The sequence below is a fragment of the Camelus dromedarius genome, chromosome 16 (assembly GCF_036321535.1).
Source record: "Camelus dromedarius isolate mCamDro1 chromosome 16, mCamDro1.pat, whole genome shotgun sequence".
Classification (NCBI taxonomy): domain Eukaryota; kingdom Metazoa; phylum Chordata; class Mammalia; order Artiodactyla; family Camelidae; genus Camelus; species Camelus dromedarius.
This window is the reverse complement of record NC_087451.1, coordinates 15,254,251-15,274,177: the sequence shown is the minus strand read 5'-3', so window position 1 is coordinate 15,274,177 and position 19,927 is coordinate 15,254,251. Positions and strand designations below refer to the sequence as shown.

At 36.3% G+C, this 19,927-nt stretch overlaps 1 protein-coding gene across 3 annotated transcripts in view; it reads left to right on the top strand.

The window, feature by feature from the left end:
• AP2B1 (adaptor related protein complex 2 subunit beta 1) overlaps positions 1-19,927 on the top strand; it is a 140,632-nt gene that overhangs the window by 39,079 nt on the left and 81,626 nt on the right. For all 3 annotated transcript variants that reach the window (XM_064495032.1, XM_010990511.3, XM_010990510.3), the window contains exons 2-5: positions 4,287-4,346; positions 8,197-8,302; positions 12,485-12,620; positions 14,257-14,502. In XM_064495032.1, coding sequence (XP_064351102.1) covers positions 4,310-4,346; positions 8,197-8,302; positions 12,485-12,620; positions 14,257-14,502 — 525 coding nt within the window. In that variant the 5' untranslated portion in view covers positions 4,287-4,309. The remainder of the gene's footprint in view (positions 1-4,286; positions 4,347-8,196; positions 8,303-12,484; positions 12,621-14,256; positions 14,503-19,927) is intronic.

Here is a 19,927-nt window from a genome sequence, read left to right as displayed (position 1 = left end):
TGTTTTAAATCCCAAACACTGTTATAGTCATTGTGGTTTTAAAAAGAAAGTAAACACAATAAGCTTAGAAAAAGCAGAATGACAAAGAAAGTGGTCTCAGTGAGGAGCAATTTAAATTATTAATTACCTTCCTGGTATACTTCCATTGCTTAGCCTCAGGATACACTTACAAAGTTATAATAGAAAGCAGCAGATGAAGGAGATGCAGCTGAACAAGAAAACGTGTAACACATTCCAGTGATGACTAAGCCTGGTGGTAAGGTGAGAACTGCTTGCAGGTATCTTAACAGTTTAAACTCCCAAAGAAGCAGAAAGCATAGTGTGTTTTGCAGATAGCTTCACTGAAAGTTGAGTGGTAAAATTAGTATAAAGCTAACATTCTGTGACTTAAGAGACTCAAGAAAGTCCAGTTCGTCCATCTTTTTTCTTCTTCTTTAAACAGATCCATATCTTAAAAAATACTAAATTTTAGGCAAAGTTTTGAACCAAGCTGAACAAGGAACGAATTAGATGGGACATGTTCTCCTTTCTTCCTTCTTTCTTCCCTTCCAGGTTTATGTTTTCTAGAGTTTCAGTTAAGAATTGGATGTAAAACTTTTGAGCTTCCTTCCTACATCATAATGTTAATAAATTACTTTGTAGTCATTTTTAGACGGAAATTACAGATTTGTCTCTTGTAATTAGTTGTCTGTTGTAATTTCTTGTGCTTTATCGATACCTGACAATGCTGCTGTCTTTGCATTATGTTGAAATACCTGATTAGCACTTCTCACCCTTGTAATGAAAGATTGTTAGAATGACCTTTCTGCTTCATAATTTGATTAACTCTGTTGAGTTTTTCTCTATAAGCACCAACTGGGGTAAAGCCCAACTTTATGTGGAGAGGGAATTTAGTGACCTCATCAACTCTAATTTAGCTGCCATTTCCCAGAGAGCCATTTGAAATTAAGACCCTATTTTTTTTTCTGGCCATATTCTCTGTAGGGGCACTGGAAGGAGAGAGGAATAGTTGAGAAGGGACTTTCACAGCCTATATTTAGTAGAAACTAGGTTATGTTAAATCTCGATGTATAACCCTGTACACGGAGGCCTTTTCTGAAATGCAGTGACATCATACTCTGGGCTAAGAAAGTAAGAGTGATTGTGCTTTGATTGTGGCAGCTTCATTTAAAAAAAAAAAAAAAAAAAAAAAAAACAGTGTCCCTAGGTCATACCTCAAGTCCTCAGAACATCCAGTGACTTGTCTAGTTTGATCTAGTAAAAAGGTAGTGTGACGGCTTGGCTTTGCCCTGGGGCTCTCCTAAGGAACAAATCCACTCCTCCCAACTCAGGAGGAACTTGATTTTTTGAGGCTCTTCAGCAAACACTTGATTTGTTCTCTATTTTGAGCTCTATTTTGGCTGCTTTGTCTTTGGCTTCTAAAGCAGACAACAGTTTTTACCATCGAATGTTTTGGAGAATCTGGCTATGTTCATCTCTGGCATGTGATTAAGCATAGCTCATTTTAAAATACGCAGTTTTTTTTTTTTTAGGCGAAATTCACATAACGTAAAATTAACCATTTTAAAGTGGCAGTTCGGTGGCATTTAGTACATACACAGTGTTGTGCAAGCCCTGCCTCTTCTCATTTGTTTTTGTTTAGGCTATTTTTATTTTTTGGAGTTTCTTTTGGCTTAAGGCAGGAACTGACTTGATAAAATGTTTCTCTGCCAATATGTGCAAGGGATATTTCATTACTGTTGTGTAGGACAGTGTGAGCTAAGAGAGTCATGTTTCTCCTTTCTCTTTAAAAGCAGGGATTTTTAATTTAGGATCTAAGATTATGTACTTGATTCTCTCCTCTTCCCTGAAATTTTGTGGGTAGGTACATTATTCTCTAGTTAAAAACACTAAGTGCTCACAATGAATAGGACAGATCTATTCCTCAGTGATGAAATTTGTTAGGGGAGGGAATGAAATGTGTGGGTCACTAATGAAGGATTTAAAACTAGGTTTTTATATATATATATATAAAATTATAATTGATTTACAATCTTGTGTTAGTTTCTCGTGTTCAGCAAAGTGATTCAGTTTCTGTATATATATTCTTTTTCAAATTCTTTTCCATTATAATTTATTACAAGATATTGAATATAGTTCCCTGTGCCCTACAGTAGGACCTTGTTGTTTATCTGTTGTATGTATAGTAGTTTGTATCTGCTAATGCCAAACCCCTGATTTATCCCTCTGCCTCCTTTCCCCTTTGGTAACCATAAATTTGTTTTCTATGTAAGACTAGGTTCATTGAATGTTTAAAAGATTGTGTTGAAAACTTCTGTTAAGAATTTGATATGTGTGAATTTGATATGTGTGTTTGTGTATGAGAGCTTTAGAAAACAGAACGATTTGGGGGCCCTTTTTCAAAGAAACAGTGAAAAATTCCAAGCAGATTTTGTTTTTAAATCTTAAGCAAGTTTTAAGTTTTGATGATCCCAAAGGATTTGGAATGCATAATAACATCCTAGATAGATCGTAATGGCCTTGAGCTGTGGCCCTCTGGTCAGACTGTCGTAATCATTTGTGTGTCCTGGTTTTCCTCTTTGTATATGTAAGTTCTTAGATGGTAACTTCAGATTTATTCCAGGCCTTTTATGCGAAGGATTCCTTTCTTCAGTTTGCCCACTTCACATTTAGTTTACATTGTGAATGGATTAAATGATTATAACATTCTTCGAATTCTTGCTAGAAAGGCATTATGAAAATATTACATAAGGCAAGCCTCTGTTACAGGTTAACCTTTAATTATAACAAATACTATCAAAACAGAAATTTCTGTATTCTATAATGATTTGTGTGAGCTCTAGCTCACTTCTTTTAACAAGGTAATTCAGCGAAATGCTGGTACAACCTAAAGCAGTATTGTATAGAGATCAAGACTGTAAACATTAAGTCGCTGCTTGGAAACATAGCAGTGAGTCTGATATCTCTTAAATTGTCCAAGTGGTGCATTTTAGAGATCAAATTTGAGCCAAGCTCTTTTCATTATTTTATGTTTTTCTGGCTCTGTTTTTCTTTTCTTTCATTACACTGAAGGAAAGTGCTTAGGTGTTTTCTCTCAGATCCATATTTACTGTTGCTTGTCAAGGTGTTATCACTCAAGTTTGACAAGTACATTATCACTCATGTTGTTTTGACCAGATGGTAATGAGCAGGTGCCAGGGTTTCTGTCCTAAATTTGGTAATAAGTATTGTTAATGATAATGGAGTGGTAAGGAAGAAGGAACTAATTTTTGAGTGCAGACAGAATATTACTAAAATTTTAGTAGTTTTAAAGAAGTGAAGTACATTGGACAGAGTCATAAGAGTTTCTCAAATCAGAAAACATTATCTCATTATTTGGGGAGAAATGTGACCAGTCAGTGCTGTTTTTGTTTTACCAGTGGAGCTTATGTCAGCTAGATTAATTCTGGAAGTTGGAACAGAAAAGTTAAGGCTGGGATCCATGTTCTTTTAAGTTTTAACTCCCTTCCTTTTCCTAATCCTTTTCCCTGATTCTCTTTTGTACTCAGTGTGACTGAACAAATATCTTAGTTTTTGCCTTGTTTTTAACTATAAGCAGATATTATTTTCTTTGGGAATACTTTTGAGGTAAGTGTAGATTGTTGAAAATATGAAAACTGTAATTTAAAAAAAATCCATGCGTGAGGCATATTTGCCTCTCTCGGTGTTTGTCATGAAAGAATATTGTCCTCCTGATTTAGGCTTATGTTTTCTGAAAGAGATTCTTTTCATTGGTAGTTGCATGTAATGGTGAATAGATTTGCAGAATTGTTTTCTCTTTCAGTTTTACTCTGCTTCAAAATACATGTTTTTGGGTGACTCCATTTTGAGTCAGGGAAGTAAATCAGATTTCCCTTAATGGAGAGTAATAGGGAGATCTTTCAAAACAAACTTTTCCTTATCTTAAATATTAGAGTGACTAACAGAAAATGCATTTACAAAAAGATATAGCTTTATGTCTTGGAGACTCTGAGGAGATAATTGTGGATAAAATCATAAAACCATGATAGTTTCAGATTATCATTCTATTCCATTAGACCTTTGGGTTTTGCTACAATTAGCTTTTTGAGGTAAGAGTTACATTTTTAATTATCTTTGCGTCCCTTGGGACACCAATGATGGTGGTAAGGATGAAGATACTCATTTTTGAATACTGAAATTCTTACATGTAAATGTTCTTAAAATGATTTGAATGCCTTGCTGGACATAAGTAACTTGGTTAAAGGAATTCCTTTCTCTTGCTGTAGGTGCACATTAAAGATCTGAAACCATGACTGACTCCAAGTACTTTACAACCAATAAAAAAGGTAAGTATGAGAACCTGAGCAAAGCCTTTTTTGAAGATTCTTCAAAAGTCGTGGTGTAAGATTGTTTCAAGTAGAATGTTCCTGAGCTCCTCAGACATGCATGTTATGGACCCTTTCATTGGGGATCTGCTACTTTTACAGAAAAAATGTATTGAGTAAATTGTTAAAGTGTGAGTTTTTAAAGATAGGGTTATGATGCACACTGTTTTGACTTGAAGGTTTTAGTGAAAGGAATAGATCTAAGATTGATTCACTGAACATTAATAGATCTGAAGAGGGTAAAAGAGAAAGAAGCACATTTATTCTCTTTCAATTTTTTTATTTGGAAATAAACATTTTATAACAAGGAGTGCTATTAAAGCAATATGGATGTGTAAAAAGTAAAAATGAAAGCTCTCTCCCTTGCAGTTCCATTTCCTGAGGACAGCTCGGTTTGTACCCCCAGTCTTTTCTATGCATATAATAATACATATAATTTAAAAATTTTTGTATCTTAATAAAAAAGAGATCATGTAAAACAATGCATGGAAACTTGATATTTTCATATCCCTCTACACGTGCATTGTTCTTCGTGACCTCTTTTTTGTTAAAAGTAAAAATGGTGTGATGCACTGAGAACACACCATCATTTATGAATTATGGCTGCCAAAACGTACAACCTCAGTGTGATCATGAGAGAACACCTACTACAGACCCAAACTGAGGGCATTCTATAAAATAACTGGCATGTACTTTAAAAAAATGTCATTATTGTGAAGATAAAGGCTGATTAACTGTTTCAGATTAAAGGAGACTAAAGAGACAGTAAATGCAATGCATGATCCTAAATTGGGCATGGGGGTAAAATTGCTATAAAAGACATTATCAAGATCTTTGTGTAAAGTCTATGGATTTGATAATGCTAAATTTCCTGATTTCCATCATTGTATTATGGTTATATAACAATTCCTTCTTCTTAGAAATTATACACTAACATCTTTAGAGCTAATGAGACATGATGTGTACAGTTTAACTATTTTTTTTAAGTTTTTTTATTGAGTTATAGTCATTTTACAATGTTGTGTCAAATTCCAGTGTAGAACACAATTTTTCAATTATACATGAACATACATATATTCATTGTCACTTTTTTTTTTCGCTGTGAGCTACCACAAGATCTTTTGTATATTTTCCTGTATAATCTTGTTTATCTGTTCTACATATGCCTGTCAGTATCTACAAATTTTGAACTCCCAGTCTGTCCTTTTCCACTCCCCGCCCCCTTGGCAACCACAAGTTTGTATTCTATGTCTATGGGTCTGTTTCTGTTTTGTATTTATGTTTTTGTGTGTGTGTGTGTGTGTGTTTTTTACAGTTTAACTATTAAATGAATAAAAAATGTATAAATACCTAAAAAGTATGATAAAACAAATGTGGCATAATGTTAGCAGTTGGGGAATTTTGCGACTTTTCTTTAAGATTAAAATGATTTTAATACAGCATTGTAAACTGACTTTACTTAAATAAATTTTTTTTTAAATACTACCATAATGCACATAAAAAAAGAAGATTAAAATGATTTCAAAAAGAAAAAAAAAAAGTAGGAGGGCACACACAGTGGCCTGGAGCACTAGAACATTTTCTGAGAAGCACAGGCATATCTGTCCTTTGTGTCATTTGGAGTTATTTAAGGGTAAACAATCTCTTCTGTCACAGTACAGAAAACACCATAGTGAGTTGCTTGATTATATCAGCTACTAGCCTGTGGCCTTCAGCCTTGCCTGCATATTGCCCCAGTGAAGTCTGAAACAATACAGATATCCTGATTTCTTTGGAGTGGGATATGATCTAGGTGTGGGGATTTTTTAAAGCTCCCTAGGTTTTTCTAATGTGTAGCCGAGATTGAAAACTATTGCTGGCTGCTAGCAACGCTTGGTAGATTTGATTAAGGGGAGGAGGAGGGGAAAAGAATAATTTAATAAAGCTGTAGTATGTATGAGATACCTTGCCTCATTTAGTGCCCCACCTTGGGTCCACACAACTTCTTCCGATTTTTATTACTTACACCTTACAAAAGCCATTATAGTCCCTTGTCATTCGTTTTCAGCTTTTTTTTCTGATTCTCATATCATTCTGAAATGCATTTATTTCTTCTGTTAACATTTTGTGTGCTTTGATGACCAAGCTGTTGTCTACAGTGACATGAAAAGATATGATTAGAAACTAACCTAACTCTTCAAACCTTCTCTTGTAATGGTTCCTGGAAACCTTTTTTATTCAGGGATTTGTAAAAGTTTGAGACTTATAGATGAATCACGGCTGGATAAATACCACATTTTTAAAAATGGGTAGACTGTGTTCCTTTTATTTCCTGTAACACCCACCAGAACTGTCACTGGAATATATTCTTTAAATTTATGCTACTGGAGTCAGAATAATTCCAGTTACATCCTGTTTTGATTCTTCAACTCCTGCTGTTCTTCACGATTCAGATTTTCTGAAACCCTGGTGCTTGTCCTTTACTATTCCCAGAAGTAAATGATGGGAATCCTAAGAGCTGGATTTGGCAGCAGAGGACTTGGCAAAAAGGAGAATGACTCTAAAGGGTCCAGCTTTTCTGGCTGTGCTATTTTTGTGGCTGTCAAATAAAACAAATTTTTGTAACAATTTGTTTGCTTTGTTGGCAGTGGATATTGATATAATAAACTTTTTTAGTGCTCAACTTCTGTATTTCTTAACCAGTTTCATCCTTCCCATTTAGAAGCTTCAGCAGATCACATAGTTTGCTGTCCCCACTATTTCTATGCTGGTGAATGAGGTTAAAATGAACTTCAGGAATAGTCAGAAAGGTGGAAGAAAATGAGGCAGTACTCTAGATGGAAGGTTGAAGTGGGTTGAGTAGTCAACATCTTTTTCATGATCTTATGGTATATTTTCTTCTTTCTTTTAAAACCAGTTGAGGATTGTTACCTTCTCTCTTACTGCAGTTGCAGATTCCTGAAGGTAGGTGAGCCCTGGCCTTAAAATAGTGGTGACAGTTCTAGCATTTCACAGTGCTGGGTCTGAGCGGTCAGTCATTTAAGATTGTACCTTTAGAAGTGACTGGTTTGTACCGTTCTTGAAGCTTCAGGGTTATTATTTCTTTTGTTAGATTGACTGGACAGGTTGGGGCCTTAAAGCCCATTAACATCTTAAAGTACTAATTAGAGCTATGATTCACAACCCTAGTTGTACATTAGAATCACTTAGGGAAACTTAAAAAAAAAAAAAGAAACTTAGGAGATCTACTCCATGACATTTTGATTTGTTTGGTTCAGAGTGGAACCTGAGCATTGGTATTTGCAGATACTTCCCAGGAAGCAGTATGTGGCTGTGGTTGAGAACCTCTGGATTCAGGAGTCGAGAGACGTACTTCTAAGGCCAGCTCTGTCCCTCACCCACTCCGTGACCTTAGTTCTTTGTAGAGTTGAGAGTAGGTGAATGAGGAGTCTTTTCTGGTTTGGAAACATTGATGAACCTGTTCCCTGCTTACATTTATTTTTTCCCCAGGACTTTGAAATTCTGATGGGAGATCATCCCTCAGATGCCATTCTCTCTCCATTATAGTAAGATGTCATGAGATTTGCTTTTTCCCACTTCTGTGCTTCCTAGATCTGGCTTGCACCTTCCTTTCCAGTCATAACCTAAAAGATGGCATCCTTATCTGTGGGTCAGTTAATATTCTAGGGATTTGAATGGGACCTATCCTATAATTTTTAAATAATCTTATTTCAGTTGCAGCCCTGCCTCTGGTCAGCTGTTGTGGTGTTACTACATAGTGCAGTATTCTGCTCCTCTGGTCTTGGGACCTCACCTATTTGTTCTCTTCTAGGAGAAATCTTTGAATTAAAGGCTGAGCTCAACAATGAGAAGAAAGAAAAGAGGAAGGAGGCTGTGAAGAAAGTGATTGCTGCTATGACTGTGGGGAAGGATGTTAGGTAAGGGCAATCTCTCCTGCCTTGCTCACTTTAGACCCATACTGTGGCTTTTATTGCTCTTCATTTAAAGTTATTACAATCAGAACATGTAAGAGTGAGTTTGTCCCGCTGAAAACGTCATCAGGAAATGTAGTTGTTTTTATATTAACTCTGTGACCAAGTGGTTTTTGTTTGTTTTTTTAGAGTGAAACCAGTTTGATTTCACTTGCATACAGATCTAGCATAAAACCTCTGAGAGCTGACACAGTTACAGATCTGTTGCTGAGGTAGTTTTACAAGATGATAAAAATATACTGAAAAGCAGAAGCTCGTATGTACTTTTATTGCCTCAAGCCAGTGCCCTCAACTTTACAACTCTACATTTGTTTGCTGAATTCCAAATTGAAAACCAATGTTAACAAAATCCAATTGGTCTTTTTCCCCCCTCTTTTTTTCCTATAATATAGCAAGACCATTTGGAAATAAGTAAGGGTTGTCTGCAGGCCTCTGAGGATTCCTATGATCCTTTCATGGGGTCCATGAAGTCAAGCTATTCTTGTCATAATACTTAGATGCTATTTGCCTTTTTCACTGTGTTGACAGTTGCATGGCTCATGCCTTAGTGTGAATTAACGCAGTGGTGCCAAACTGTAACACTGCGTAGTCACTGTGTTCTTCGCCACCATGTACTTGCAGGAAGAAAGTGTGGTTTCACTTAGGACTGTCCCTCATGAAGCATTAAAAATTTATTTTATTAAACCTTGAATCTTGAGTTCAGGTCTTTTTAATACTCTGTTGCGGTGAGACAGGAATTATGCATAAAGCTCTTTGCTTTATAGCAAAGCTGTGATGGTTGACTTGAAAATGAGCCCTTGCGCGATTGACTTGGAAACACCATTTTTATGAGAAAGAATGGTTGACAGACAAATCATAGTTAATCATACTTCAATACTTGGGAGACATTTTATCAAAAATGAAAAAAGAGAACCTGTCACTTCAAGGGAAAAAATTTGACAGGTGAGTTTTGACTTTAAAGTAGAAATTAGGGTGTTGGAGAACTTGTAAGCACATTTGGTTCCTAACTTGTTTAGTGACCATCTATCTCAGAGGTCCACAGAGTTTTTCTGTAAAGGGCAAGATAGTAAATACTTTGGATTTAGTAGGCTAAGAGGCAAACAATGGAGGTTATTATGTAGGTAATTATATAACAAGAGAGGAAACAATTTTCCACAAATTTTTTTGCTGACAAAAATTCAAAATACAGTATTTTTTTTGTACTGTAGGTCTACGAATGGGAAGACTGGGATTCTTTTAGGGAGGTAACATTTTGCTTAATTGAGGTTCAGAGTGTTCTGCATCGTCAAATCAGTTGTAAATGTTCATCTGTAAACACCACTTTTAACTCACAGCTCATACAAACGTAGGTGGTGAGCTGAATTTGGCCCACAGGCTGTGGTTTGCCTCCTGATAATCTGTCTAGTCACCGAAGGGCTGTTTTTGCCAAAGAATAAATCTAGATTGAGAGCATTCATACAGATGAACTGGTAAAAGTCAGCATATCTCAGTGTTGGGACCTTTGTGTTCTTGCCGAGCTTATTTCTATATCCTACAGAGAAGTTAAAACTCTTTGAATTTCCTTTTGCCTTTGGTAAATACTATTTGTTAATCTGTTCATTGCCGATAATTTGTTTTGTGCCTAGCACTATACCACATACCATAATTTAAACAAAAGGTTAGTACATATTTTCTAGCCTTCCTAGCACTTGGTTGAAAAGACCCAAAATTTGAAAAGTTATGGAATAATACAATTATGTAATTAGGTACAAGAGTGTGTATATTAAAGGTAATAACTATTCCACAAAAGAGAGATCCATGTAAATAAGAAGAGCTGAAGAACCCTTCTTAGAGAAGATGAGGTTTGTGCTATGCCTAGACAGATAGTTCAGAGAAACAGGAAATTGAGATAAGCTCTTTGTAGGTTATTATATTTCAGTCTCTCCTGCAAGAACCTCAAGTTCAGGGCTATCCAATAGAAATACACTGCAAGCCACATATGTACTTTTAAATTTTCTAGGAGCTACATTTAAAAAGTAAAAAATCGGTAAAATTAATTTATAATGACAGTAAGTAATACATTTTATTTAATTCAGTATGTCCAAAATAGTTTCATGTCAGCAAGAAATTAATATAAAACCTGTTAATGAGATATTTTACATTACATTTTCATACTGGGTCTTCAAAATCCAGTGTTTGTTTTACATGTATATCACATCTTAGCTTGGACCAGCCACACTGTAAATGTTCACTTAGTAGACTGTGTGACTAGTTGCTACCATATTGGAAAGTTCATGTTTCTAGCTTTGTGGTTTGGTACTTAACAGTTTTTTTTTTTTTTGACTATTCTTATCAAGACCTTCTTGATCTTGTGTTGGCTGTTGGAATTAAATTATTTAGGATCTTAAATTTACTATTGGTTAATGTTTCACATTTATTTACTGATTTTACTGTTTTACACATGAGCTATTCCCAAAAGAAATAGAAAGAACACTCATTTTTGGAGAGCGTTTATAGTGTTTTTTAAGTATCTGCATGGGCATGAAACTATAGTAGGTACCTACATGCAAGTTAAATAGTTTGCCTTCCAGCGCAGATGTCATTGGTTCATTGGAGATATGGTGGATTATTTAACTTTGCAGCCCATCTTCCTTTTTGCAAATCATTTTATTGCTGTATATAGGCATACCTTGGAGATACTGAAGATTCAGTTCCAGCCCACTGCAATAAAACAGATATTGCAATAAAGCGAGTACATGAATTTTTTGGTTTCCCAGTGCATGTAAAAGTTATGTTTATACTGTAGTCTATTAAGTGTGCAATAGCTTTATGAATTTTAAAAGGTGTGTACCTTAATTAAAAAATACTTTATTGCTGAAAGATACTAACCATCATCTGACAATGCAGGGTTGCCACAAACCTTCAATTTGTAATAAATACTTTATCTGAGAAGCACAGTACAGCAAAGCACAATAAAATGAGGTATGCCCGTATTGTTTCTGTGTGTGGAAGCTATACCATGTGACTAGTTACTTCAGTCATTTTCTTACGTTTCTGTAAAACGACGCTGACATATGCTGCTCTTTCTTCTATACTAGTAGCAAGGTATTTAGAAGTATGTAAAATTTATCAGGTACTTTGATAAAACCTTAGAGGGAAGGGTAATTGCTAATTTTCCATAAAATTATGGTCAACCTGTATTTTAAAAGTACAGCTTATACATTAAAATCTGACAAGCTCAACTCTTCCAAACTACTTCATGAATGGAAACATAAATTTCTTTCCTTTGGCTTTACAGGAGAATGGTAAATGATGAAATGACTTGAAATTGGGAAAAATATAAACTCCTTTTATATTTGAGTACACTCCGATTTTCATTTGTCTGAATGTGTAATGTTAAAAATATATTCGTAAACTCCACTAAAAGGGAATGAAGACATTTTAGAGAAATGACTGATTTCAGTTGTGAGATTAGAAATGTACAGAATGAGCCTGGATGGAGCATCTTGTCCTACGAGGAAGCAAGGAAGCTATTGAAGATACGGAGTCATAGCACAGGGACTCAGGAGCTAACTAAGTAAATTTCTACTGGTCAGGGATGGATGGAAGAATATGCATATTAAAAGTATAACAACTGTAGTGCTTTGAAACTGCAAAGAACTGATATAAAGAATTACTGTTAATTTTTTTGTGTGATATAGTGATTAAAAAAAAGATTCCTAAATCTATACACTAGGATTTTATATACGAAATGCTATGTCTAGGATTTGTTTTAAAATTGTTTAGAGCAACAAGATGGGGTAGGGACTGGGTGAGGGAGAGCAGTTTGAGGTCAAATACAAAACAAGATCGGGCATATGTCAATATTTGTTTGCAGCTGAGTGATGGATAAATCGGGTTCATTATACTACTCTCTCTACTTTGAAAATTGTCATAGTAAAAAGTTTTTTAAAAATAGATTTTTAGACATCTTCTTGAGACCATTACTATAATTTCTTTAGTAATTCATTTCTGTGATAATTATTACCACTGTAGGGACATTTGTCCTTGCATCAGATCACTTTGTAAATTAAGGCCGTTTCTCTGTGTTCTATCCAACAGCTTGGCACCAACATCTGTTCACTTTCCCTTTCTCTTTTCTCTTCTCAGCTCTCTCTTTCCAGATGTAGTGAACTGTATGCAGACTGACAACCTGGAACTAAAGAAGCTCGTGTATCTCTACTTGATGAACTATGCCAAGAGTCAGCCAGACATGGCCATCATGGCCGTCAACAGCTTTGTGAAGGTAACTTTTTCCCAGGGACTCATGAGCAATCTCTTCTACCTCAGGTAACGTTTTCAGAAGCGTCTCTTGATATAGTTTGTGTCCGCATTGCAAATAAGCAACCTCTGTTCCACAAGAGGGCCTCTAGAGAAGTACTGGCAGTGAGTAGGGAGGTTCATGTTTCAAGCATTCTGTATGCCAGTGTTTGTCATCCAGTTCGGGCCATGTGGTGAACCTTCTGTCAGGTGGGCTTGGTGCATCCTTGCCAGATGGGAGAAGAAAACCAGGTGAAACCTCCCTCTTTTACCTTCCAAGGCTGACAGAGGTTGGGCGTATCATTGTAGTATCAATGATACTACTGAGGCTTTACCTATTGTATCTTTGTAGAAATTATGCTTATGAGTTAGAAGTAGTGGAAACTCCAGAAGCTACTGCTTCATTTTGTTTCATTTAATAGGACTTAACAACATTAGATTCTTTTTTATTTGGAAATTTTCAAATATATTCAGGTAGTGGGAATAGTACAATAAAGTCCTAAATCTTATAGTTTTAATGGTTAACAACCCATGACCAGTCTTGTCTAACTTATGCTTTCCATGCATACATTCCTGACCACTGCCTCCTGGATAATTTTAAAGCAAATTGCAAACATCTTAAGGGTGAAAACTAAATCATTTTGTCCTTACATTTGTCAGAATAAGATCTCTCTTTTAGACATACCTACAATACCATTGTTGCATCTTTAAAAACTGACAATTAAAGATTAATATTAATATTATTGAATATCCAGTCAAATTTATCCTACCATTAGATTTGATGAACGTAATAATGAGGTTCTTATTAATTTTTTTTTCTTGTTTTCTTTCCTCTGGAATTTAGTCTGCATTAAAAACAAAAATCAGACATTTCTAAAATTAGCTTTTGTTAAACTGTTTTGAAGAATAAACAGCATGCTTTCTTCCTTCTCATGGAAGTTTTGTTCTTTTTCTGTATTTAGCTACAGTGTGCAGATTCAGACCGTAACATTTCATTCTTTCTGTCTGGTGATTCATAGATGGATGATATCATTGGAAGGCATTTAGTTTACATTTTGAGGAAGTTAGCATGTGCATAGGAAAGGAGAATGCATGTTAATCAGGATCTCAGAGGGCCCTCTCTGCTGCTTCGCTCAAGGAACTTAGGTTGAGCTCAAACCAGCTCTGGATTCTCCTTTGCTTTCTTGGCTGTGGGCCCCAGAAATCTAGTCCTCATTTCTGCCTACTCGGTATTTGTGGAGTGGGACACGTCTTTCCAATTTCTGATTTCTTCCTGTACCAGAATACAAACCGAAAGACTTTCAGTTTTAGGGCAGGTTCATTAATGGCCATGGGGTTGGTAACACCAGCTCTCTGAGCTTCTGCCCAGCTCTGGAATGAATCCTACAGGGCACTTCTTCATTGTGTATATGAAACACAATGTGTAAATGAATTCCTAAGTGGAACTCTTAAATAGGCAGCTAAGATGTGAATGTAGGAAAGGCATAGTATGGGAGTTCGGGTTCTGATGTAGAATGTAACTGGAGGCCTGCATTAATTATTCTTTTGTGGCTTCTGTAAACCAGACTGTTTACTCTTAGTCACCATGTACACCTATAGTTGTCAATGATTGTTTTTTGTAGGACTGTGAAGATCCCAATCCTCTGATTCGGGCCTTGGCAGTCAGAACCATGGGGTGCATCCGGGTGGACAAGATTACAGAGTATCTCTGTGAGCCCCTCCGCAAGTGCTTAAAGGATGAAGATCCCTATGTCCGGAAGACAGCGGCCGTCTGTGTGGCAAAGCTCCATGACATCAATGCCCAAATGGTGGAAGATCAGGGCTTTCTGGATTCTCTGCGGGATCTCATAGCAGATTCAAATCCAATGGTAATATGCTTTTGCTTTTATAAAGAGAACAGTATTTAAAAAGAGTCTCTTTTAAAGAGCTTGTTTAAAATAAATCTTTGGGACTTTGATCCATAAGTTAGCTGTGTGATTTCTGTGTGTCCCACAGATTGTCTCACACCCTACTGAGCTGAAAACCAAATACTAAAATACAAGGGTCTTTTTTAAAAAATTGAAATATAGTTGATTTATAATGTTGTGTTAGTTTCAAATGTATAGCTAAGTAATTCAGTTTTATATATATGTATATATTTCAGATTATTTTCCATTATAGGTTATTGTAAGATATTGAATGTTGTTTGCTGTGTTATACAGTAAATCCTTTTTGCTTATCTGTTTCATGTACAGTAGTTTGTATCTGTTAATCCTATACTCCTAATTTATCCCTCCCTGCCCCCTTCCCCCTTTTGGTAGCCGTAAGTTTGTTTTCTGTGTCTGTGAGTCTCTTTTTGCTTTGTATATAGATTCATTTGTATTATTTTTTAGATTCCACATGTAAATGACACAATATTTATCTTTCTCTGGCTTCACTTAGTATGATGATCTCTTGGTCCATCCATGTTGCTGTAATTGGCAATATTTCATTCTTTCTTGCAGCTGAGTGTTGCTCTGTTGTGTATATATACAACATCTTAAACCACTCATCTGTTGATGGGCGTTTCGGCTGTTTCCATATCTTGGCAATAGTAAATAGTGCAGCTGTGAACATTGGGGTGCATGTATCTAATAAGATAAGGATCATAAAGCAAACGTTTGTGTCATACTTACCTATGTATTTGCTTAGAAACAAACCAGTTTCACAAATATCTTTGAGAAAACTTTTAAAGAAAAAATAAGATCACTTAGTAGATTTGTGAGAGACTGTTTCAGGAATGTCTTATGTTTTATTGTATCTTTATTGCAGATTTTCCTAGAATAGGTGTCAGCATTAGAGATTAAATTGTTGGACTACTGCCTTCTAAATAGGAATTTTTTCTTACTCTTGTCAGGCTTCTCAGAAGCAAAAGTTGCCCCTAACATTATTCAATGTCTTGCTAGCAAGGTGCCCAGGGTGCAAAACTTAAGGAGGCATCCAGTCTCTGGTGCCCACTCCACCTACACAAGCCTGAGAGTGGGATACCTCGATTGCCTGACTCTGTCCTGGCCTTATTTTACATACATTCAAATCATTTTTTAAGTTTGTCCTTCTTGTTGTTTTAGTGAAGAACCGGAAAGCGTGGACTAAGAGATAACCAGCACACATACACACATGCCTGCTTTGGATCTTGAACCCAGGCTTTTCATCTCAACTGTATGTCCTGTTTTTTGCCAAAAGTATTACAACTGTCTTTAGACCACTGATTTTCCTTTTATCAGAAGGGTCAAGTGCACCTGATAAGAAATGAGTGAGTGCAAGAATATCAAGTAATTTCCAGCGTCTAGTGGTGGAATGTAAGGTGTAGTAACTCAGACATCTGAGAAAGTCCTAAGGCCATAATGATGGACCTTCCTAATGTCATCAGGAAAAAGGAAATTTAAATTTACATGCACTCTGTGTCAGGCACAGTGATAGATGCTTTTATGTACAATGTTTCACATAGTTCTCACATCTGCTGAACTAGAGGGTATTCTGACAGAGGTTATTCCATGTTAGAGATTAAGAGATGTACACTCGGAGAGGCTGAAGAATAATCCCAGAGTCATACAGCTAGTGGTAATGTAGCCGGGATTCTAACCTAGAGCTCAGTCCCAGTACCCATACTGGTCACTGCCTTCATGGGTGTATATATACAACAGAATTAAATATATCTGTGCACACGCACATTTAGAACTGTTTCATTTTCTCAGGATGGTTAAAATTTTGACCATATAAAAGCCTTAATTATCTGAGAACTGTTTTAAAAGGAAATCCTCTTACTCTGATGATGGGTATGAGTCCTGTTGTTCTTGAGAGGTAATTCTACTTTTTCGGAAGTTGCTCCACATGGTGGCAGCACTGCACCAGCAACTATCAGAGCTTCTTGCAGCAGGAATGAATGCTTCCAGGGTTTTACCTTAGTAGTTTTCTTATAGCTCACTTTATTTAAAAAAATTTTTTTCCATGTAATTTTTTTTTTTTGTAGCTCACTTTAGAAGGGCATCCTAGATGTGAAAGCACTAGAACATCTGGAGAAATGACCTTGAAATTGGAGGATAAAATATAGATAAAGATCTGACTACTCTTGGGGTTATGTTGACCTTCAGGTTGACTCCTGGAACCTTGCTGCAAGTAATAGGACTTTATTATATTTTCATTTCCTGTCTTTATGGGGGGGGAATCTCACACACCCCATTTTCCTGCAGTTGTTTTACCATTTTATACTTCAGTTAAAACTGACTTTCAGTGAAATATTATTTGAAAAATATAAGAGTTTGAAGTAAAAAAATTCTCCCTGCTAAGTCCTAGCTTAACCTCCCCGAGTCTGTTTCCTCTTCTGTAGAATGAGAGATACCATCTTAGAGAGTTGTTAGGAGTAGTAACTGAGCTATTGCATCAAAAGCACCTACTAAAGCGGCTCGGGGGGGTTCGTGAGGTGATGGCCGCTGCTCCTGTAATTACGGAGTAGATGTTAGGCAGAGGTTGACGTTATTGCTATGATGTGAGTTTAAAAGGTTCAGGTCCCTTTGATATCTGTACAGATTCATACAGTAAAATCTTTTCTGAGGGAATTAGAGCTAAACTCATTTTCAGATGCAGATTTTATTAGTCCGTTATTTTGAAAGTAAGCCTGTATTCAGAAGGTGGAAGCACTTTGGAGCCAAAGGAGAATGCTCCCGTGATTTCTTCACAAATGTCAGAATTTTTAAAAAATCTGTCTCACTAAATTTATATTTGCAAGAAAGATATACTTTTGGGTGATAGTGACTATTCTCTAGCTTTTTGCCTATACGCTAGGATTTTCCCTCCTTACTACGGCTTTTATTTTTCCTCTCAGAGGTGCTTTAAGGTATTCCAGCTTCAGTTAATGTTTGCGCTAGAACCTGCCCCTCCAGAGGCTCTCTTGACAGCCCTGCCACGTGTGCTTTGCTTTTTGTTTTTGAGCCCAGGTCTCCTAAGTGCTTTGGCTGTAGCCCCTTTGATCTTGTCTTCTAAGCCTTCTCAGCTCTGCTGCCATCACTCTGAGAGCTGCCCCCCAGGAATACCCCTCTTCCACTGTCTCTGCCAAAGCACAAACTACTAAATTAAAAAACAAAACAAAAAAAATACGTCTTCATTTGTTGAAGATTTTTCTGCACAAGCAGCATGTTCTCAGAACTTGGTCCAGTGTAGCCTTTAGCAAAGGTTCTAGTTAAGCTGCCAGCTTCTTCTAATTTGAACTTATTCTGGAAAGCTGTTTTATGAAAAATAACATTTTTCTTCTCAGGAAAACTATGAGTTTAACTGTGTGCTAGCCAGTGTGTAGAAGCGCGTGGAATTGATTATGGCAGTGGTTCTCAACTGGAGGCGACTTGACTTCCCAGGAGACATGTGGCAATGCCTGGAAACATTTTTGATTGTCACAGCTGATGGGAAGGGCACTATTGACATGTGGTAGGTAGGGTTCAGGGATACTTTAAACATCCTGCAATGCACGGGGAGCCGCCTGCAGCAGAGAATTATCCATCAGTCCCAAAACATCAGTAGTGCTAAGGTTGTGAAAATTTGAGTGACTACTGTTTGGAGTCCTGGCTTGGCTGCTTACTAGAAAGGTGGCCTTGAGCAAGTTATTTAAAATGAGCTTTTCAATTTCCTCAACTATAAAAAGTAGAGATAATAATGCCTGTTTTACCAGATTGTTTTGAACATGAAGGAATAATTTATTTAAAAATTTAAGTAATGTCTGGCATAGAGTGAATGCTTAATAGACTGCAGCTGTTCCCGAGGAGCAGCCCTAACATGATGTGCTCTCCAGTTAGTGTAGGGTTCATTTAGCCCTTGGAAGATTGCATGGTGGTTTATTGTCATTCTGAGATGATGGATATTGAAAAACTGAAGTCTCTCTAGATCACTCTAAATTTGAGGAGGATTTTTGTCACAGTTTATTTGTTGTCCTTGTGGCCTATGTTAAATTGTCTATTAATGACCTCACTTAATTTAGTAATTTATATGATTTCTGTTATTTCAAAACATATATTAATAGAGTTACAGAGTTAAAATATTATAGAGAAGTGAAATTAGAAATGCATAATGCTCTGGCCAGATGTCCATAAAGAAGTTCCAAAGCTGGTAGAACTGTAGGCATGTGTAAGAATGTCAGTATGTAGTAGGCCCCGGGTAAGAGTGATGTAGGAAGTCACATGCTCAGTCTGTGTCTGGATTCCCCAAGCAAGAAGTAGTGTTATGTTTGGTTCTACAGGATGAGCCGCTATTAATTTCTGCAGGAATGGAGTGTGAGTAAGTGGAGTCGCTGGCGGCTGCTTCGTTCTAAGGACAACTTGTAACTGACTGGTCGGTCTCTGCTCTTCTGTCTTTACTTACAGAGGAAGCAAATAGTTTTTGTTTTCCTGTATGATGAACTTTGCAAAAATCTTTTAATGTGTATTCTCACTTTAGATTTTAATTATTACCAGCTTTTATTTTATCAATTTACTAATAGAGTTTTTTTTTTTTAAATCTCATTTTGGAGGCGACTTTTAGGAATATTAGGAATATAGGAAAGTTGCAAAGACGGTACAGAGAGTTCCCATACATCCTTCACTCAGTTTCACTTCATGTAGACATCTTACATAACCATGGTGCCTTTGTCAAAACTAAGAAATCAGCATTAGTACATTATGATAAAGTGAAGTACAGACTTCATTTCACCTGTTTCACCACAGATGTCCCTTTGCTGTCCCAGTATTCGATCCAGCATACCAGATTGCATTTAATCACTTTTTTTTTTTCTTTTAAAGAGTTGACTCACTCTGTATCAAAGTATCTCAAAAAGAGAAAAGTGCTTTTTGACTGTGAAATGGTGTTTTCTTTTTCTCCAGTATTATAGCATGGTGGGTAAAGCTCAGGCCCTGGAACCAGCCAGATTTGGGTTTGTATCCTGGTTCTGCCATTTCTTAGCTTGGTGGTCTCTGTAAACATCTTAGTATCCTTATCTACAAAATGGAAATCATAAACAGTGGTTTTATCATAGGATCATTGTGAAAAATAAAGGACAGAGAGCTTGCAGGGCACTTAATAGTGAACCTGGTATAGAGTAAGCCCTTGATAATAACAAACTTTATTGTATAGTGATTGTGGCGCTGGGTATTAATGGTTTTAGAAGGGTTAATATTTCAGTGGCAAATTTATTTATAAAGATACTTAATTCCTTTGTATACATTATTTAAAGTCAAACATTGTCTTTTAGGGTAATTCTGAAGGCAGCTTACCCACAAATGAAACTAAGTCTATTTACAGTACTACTTACTACAT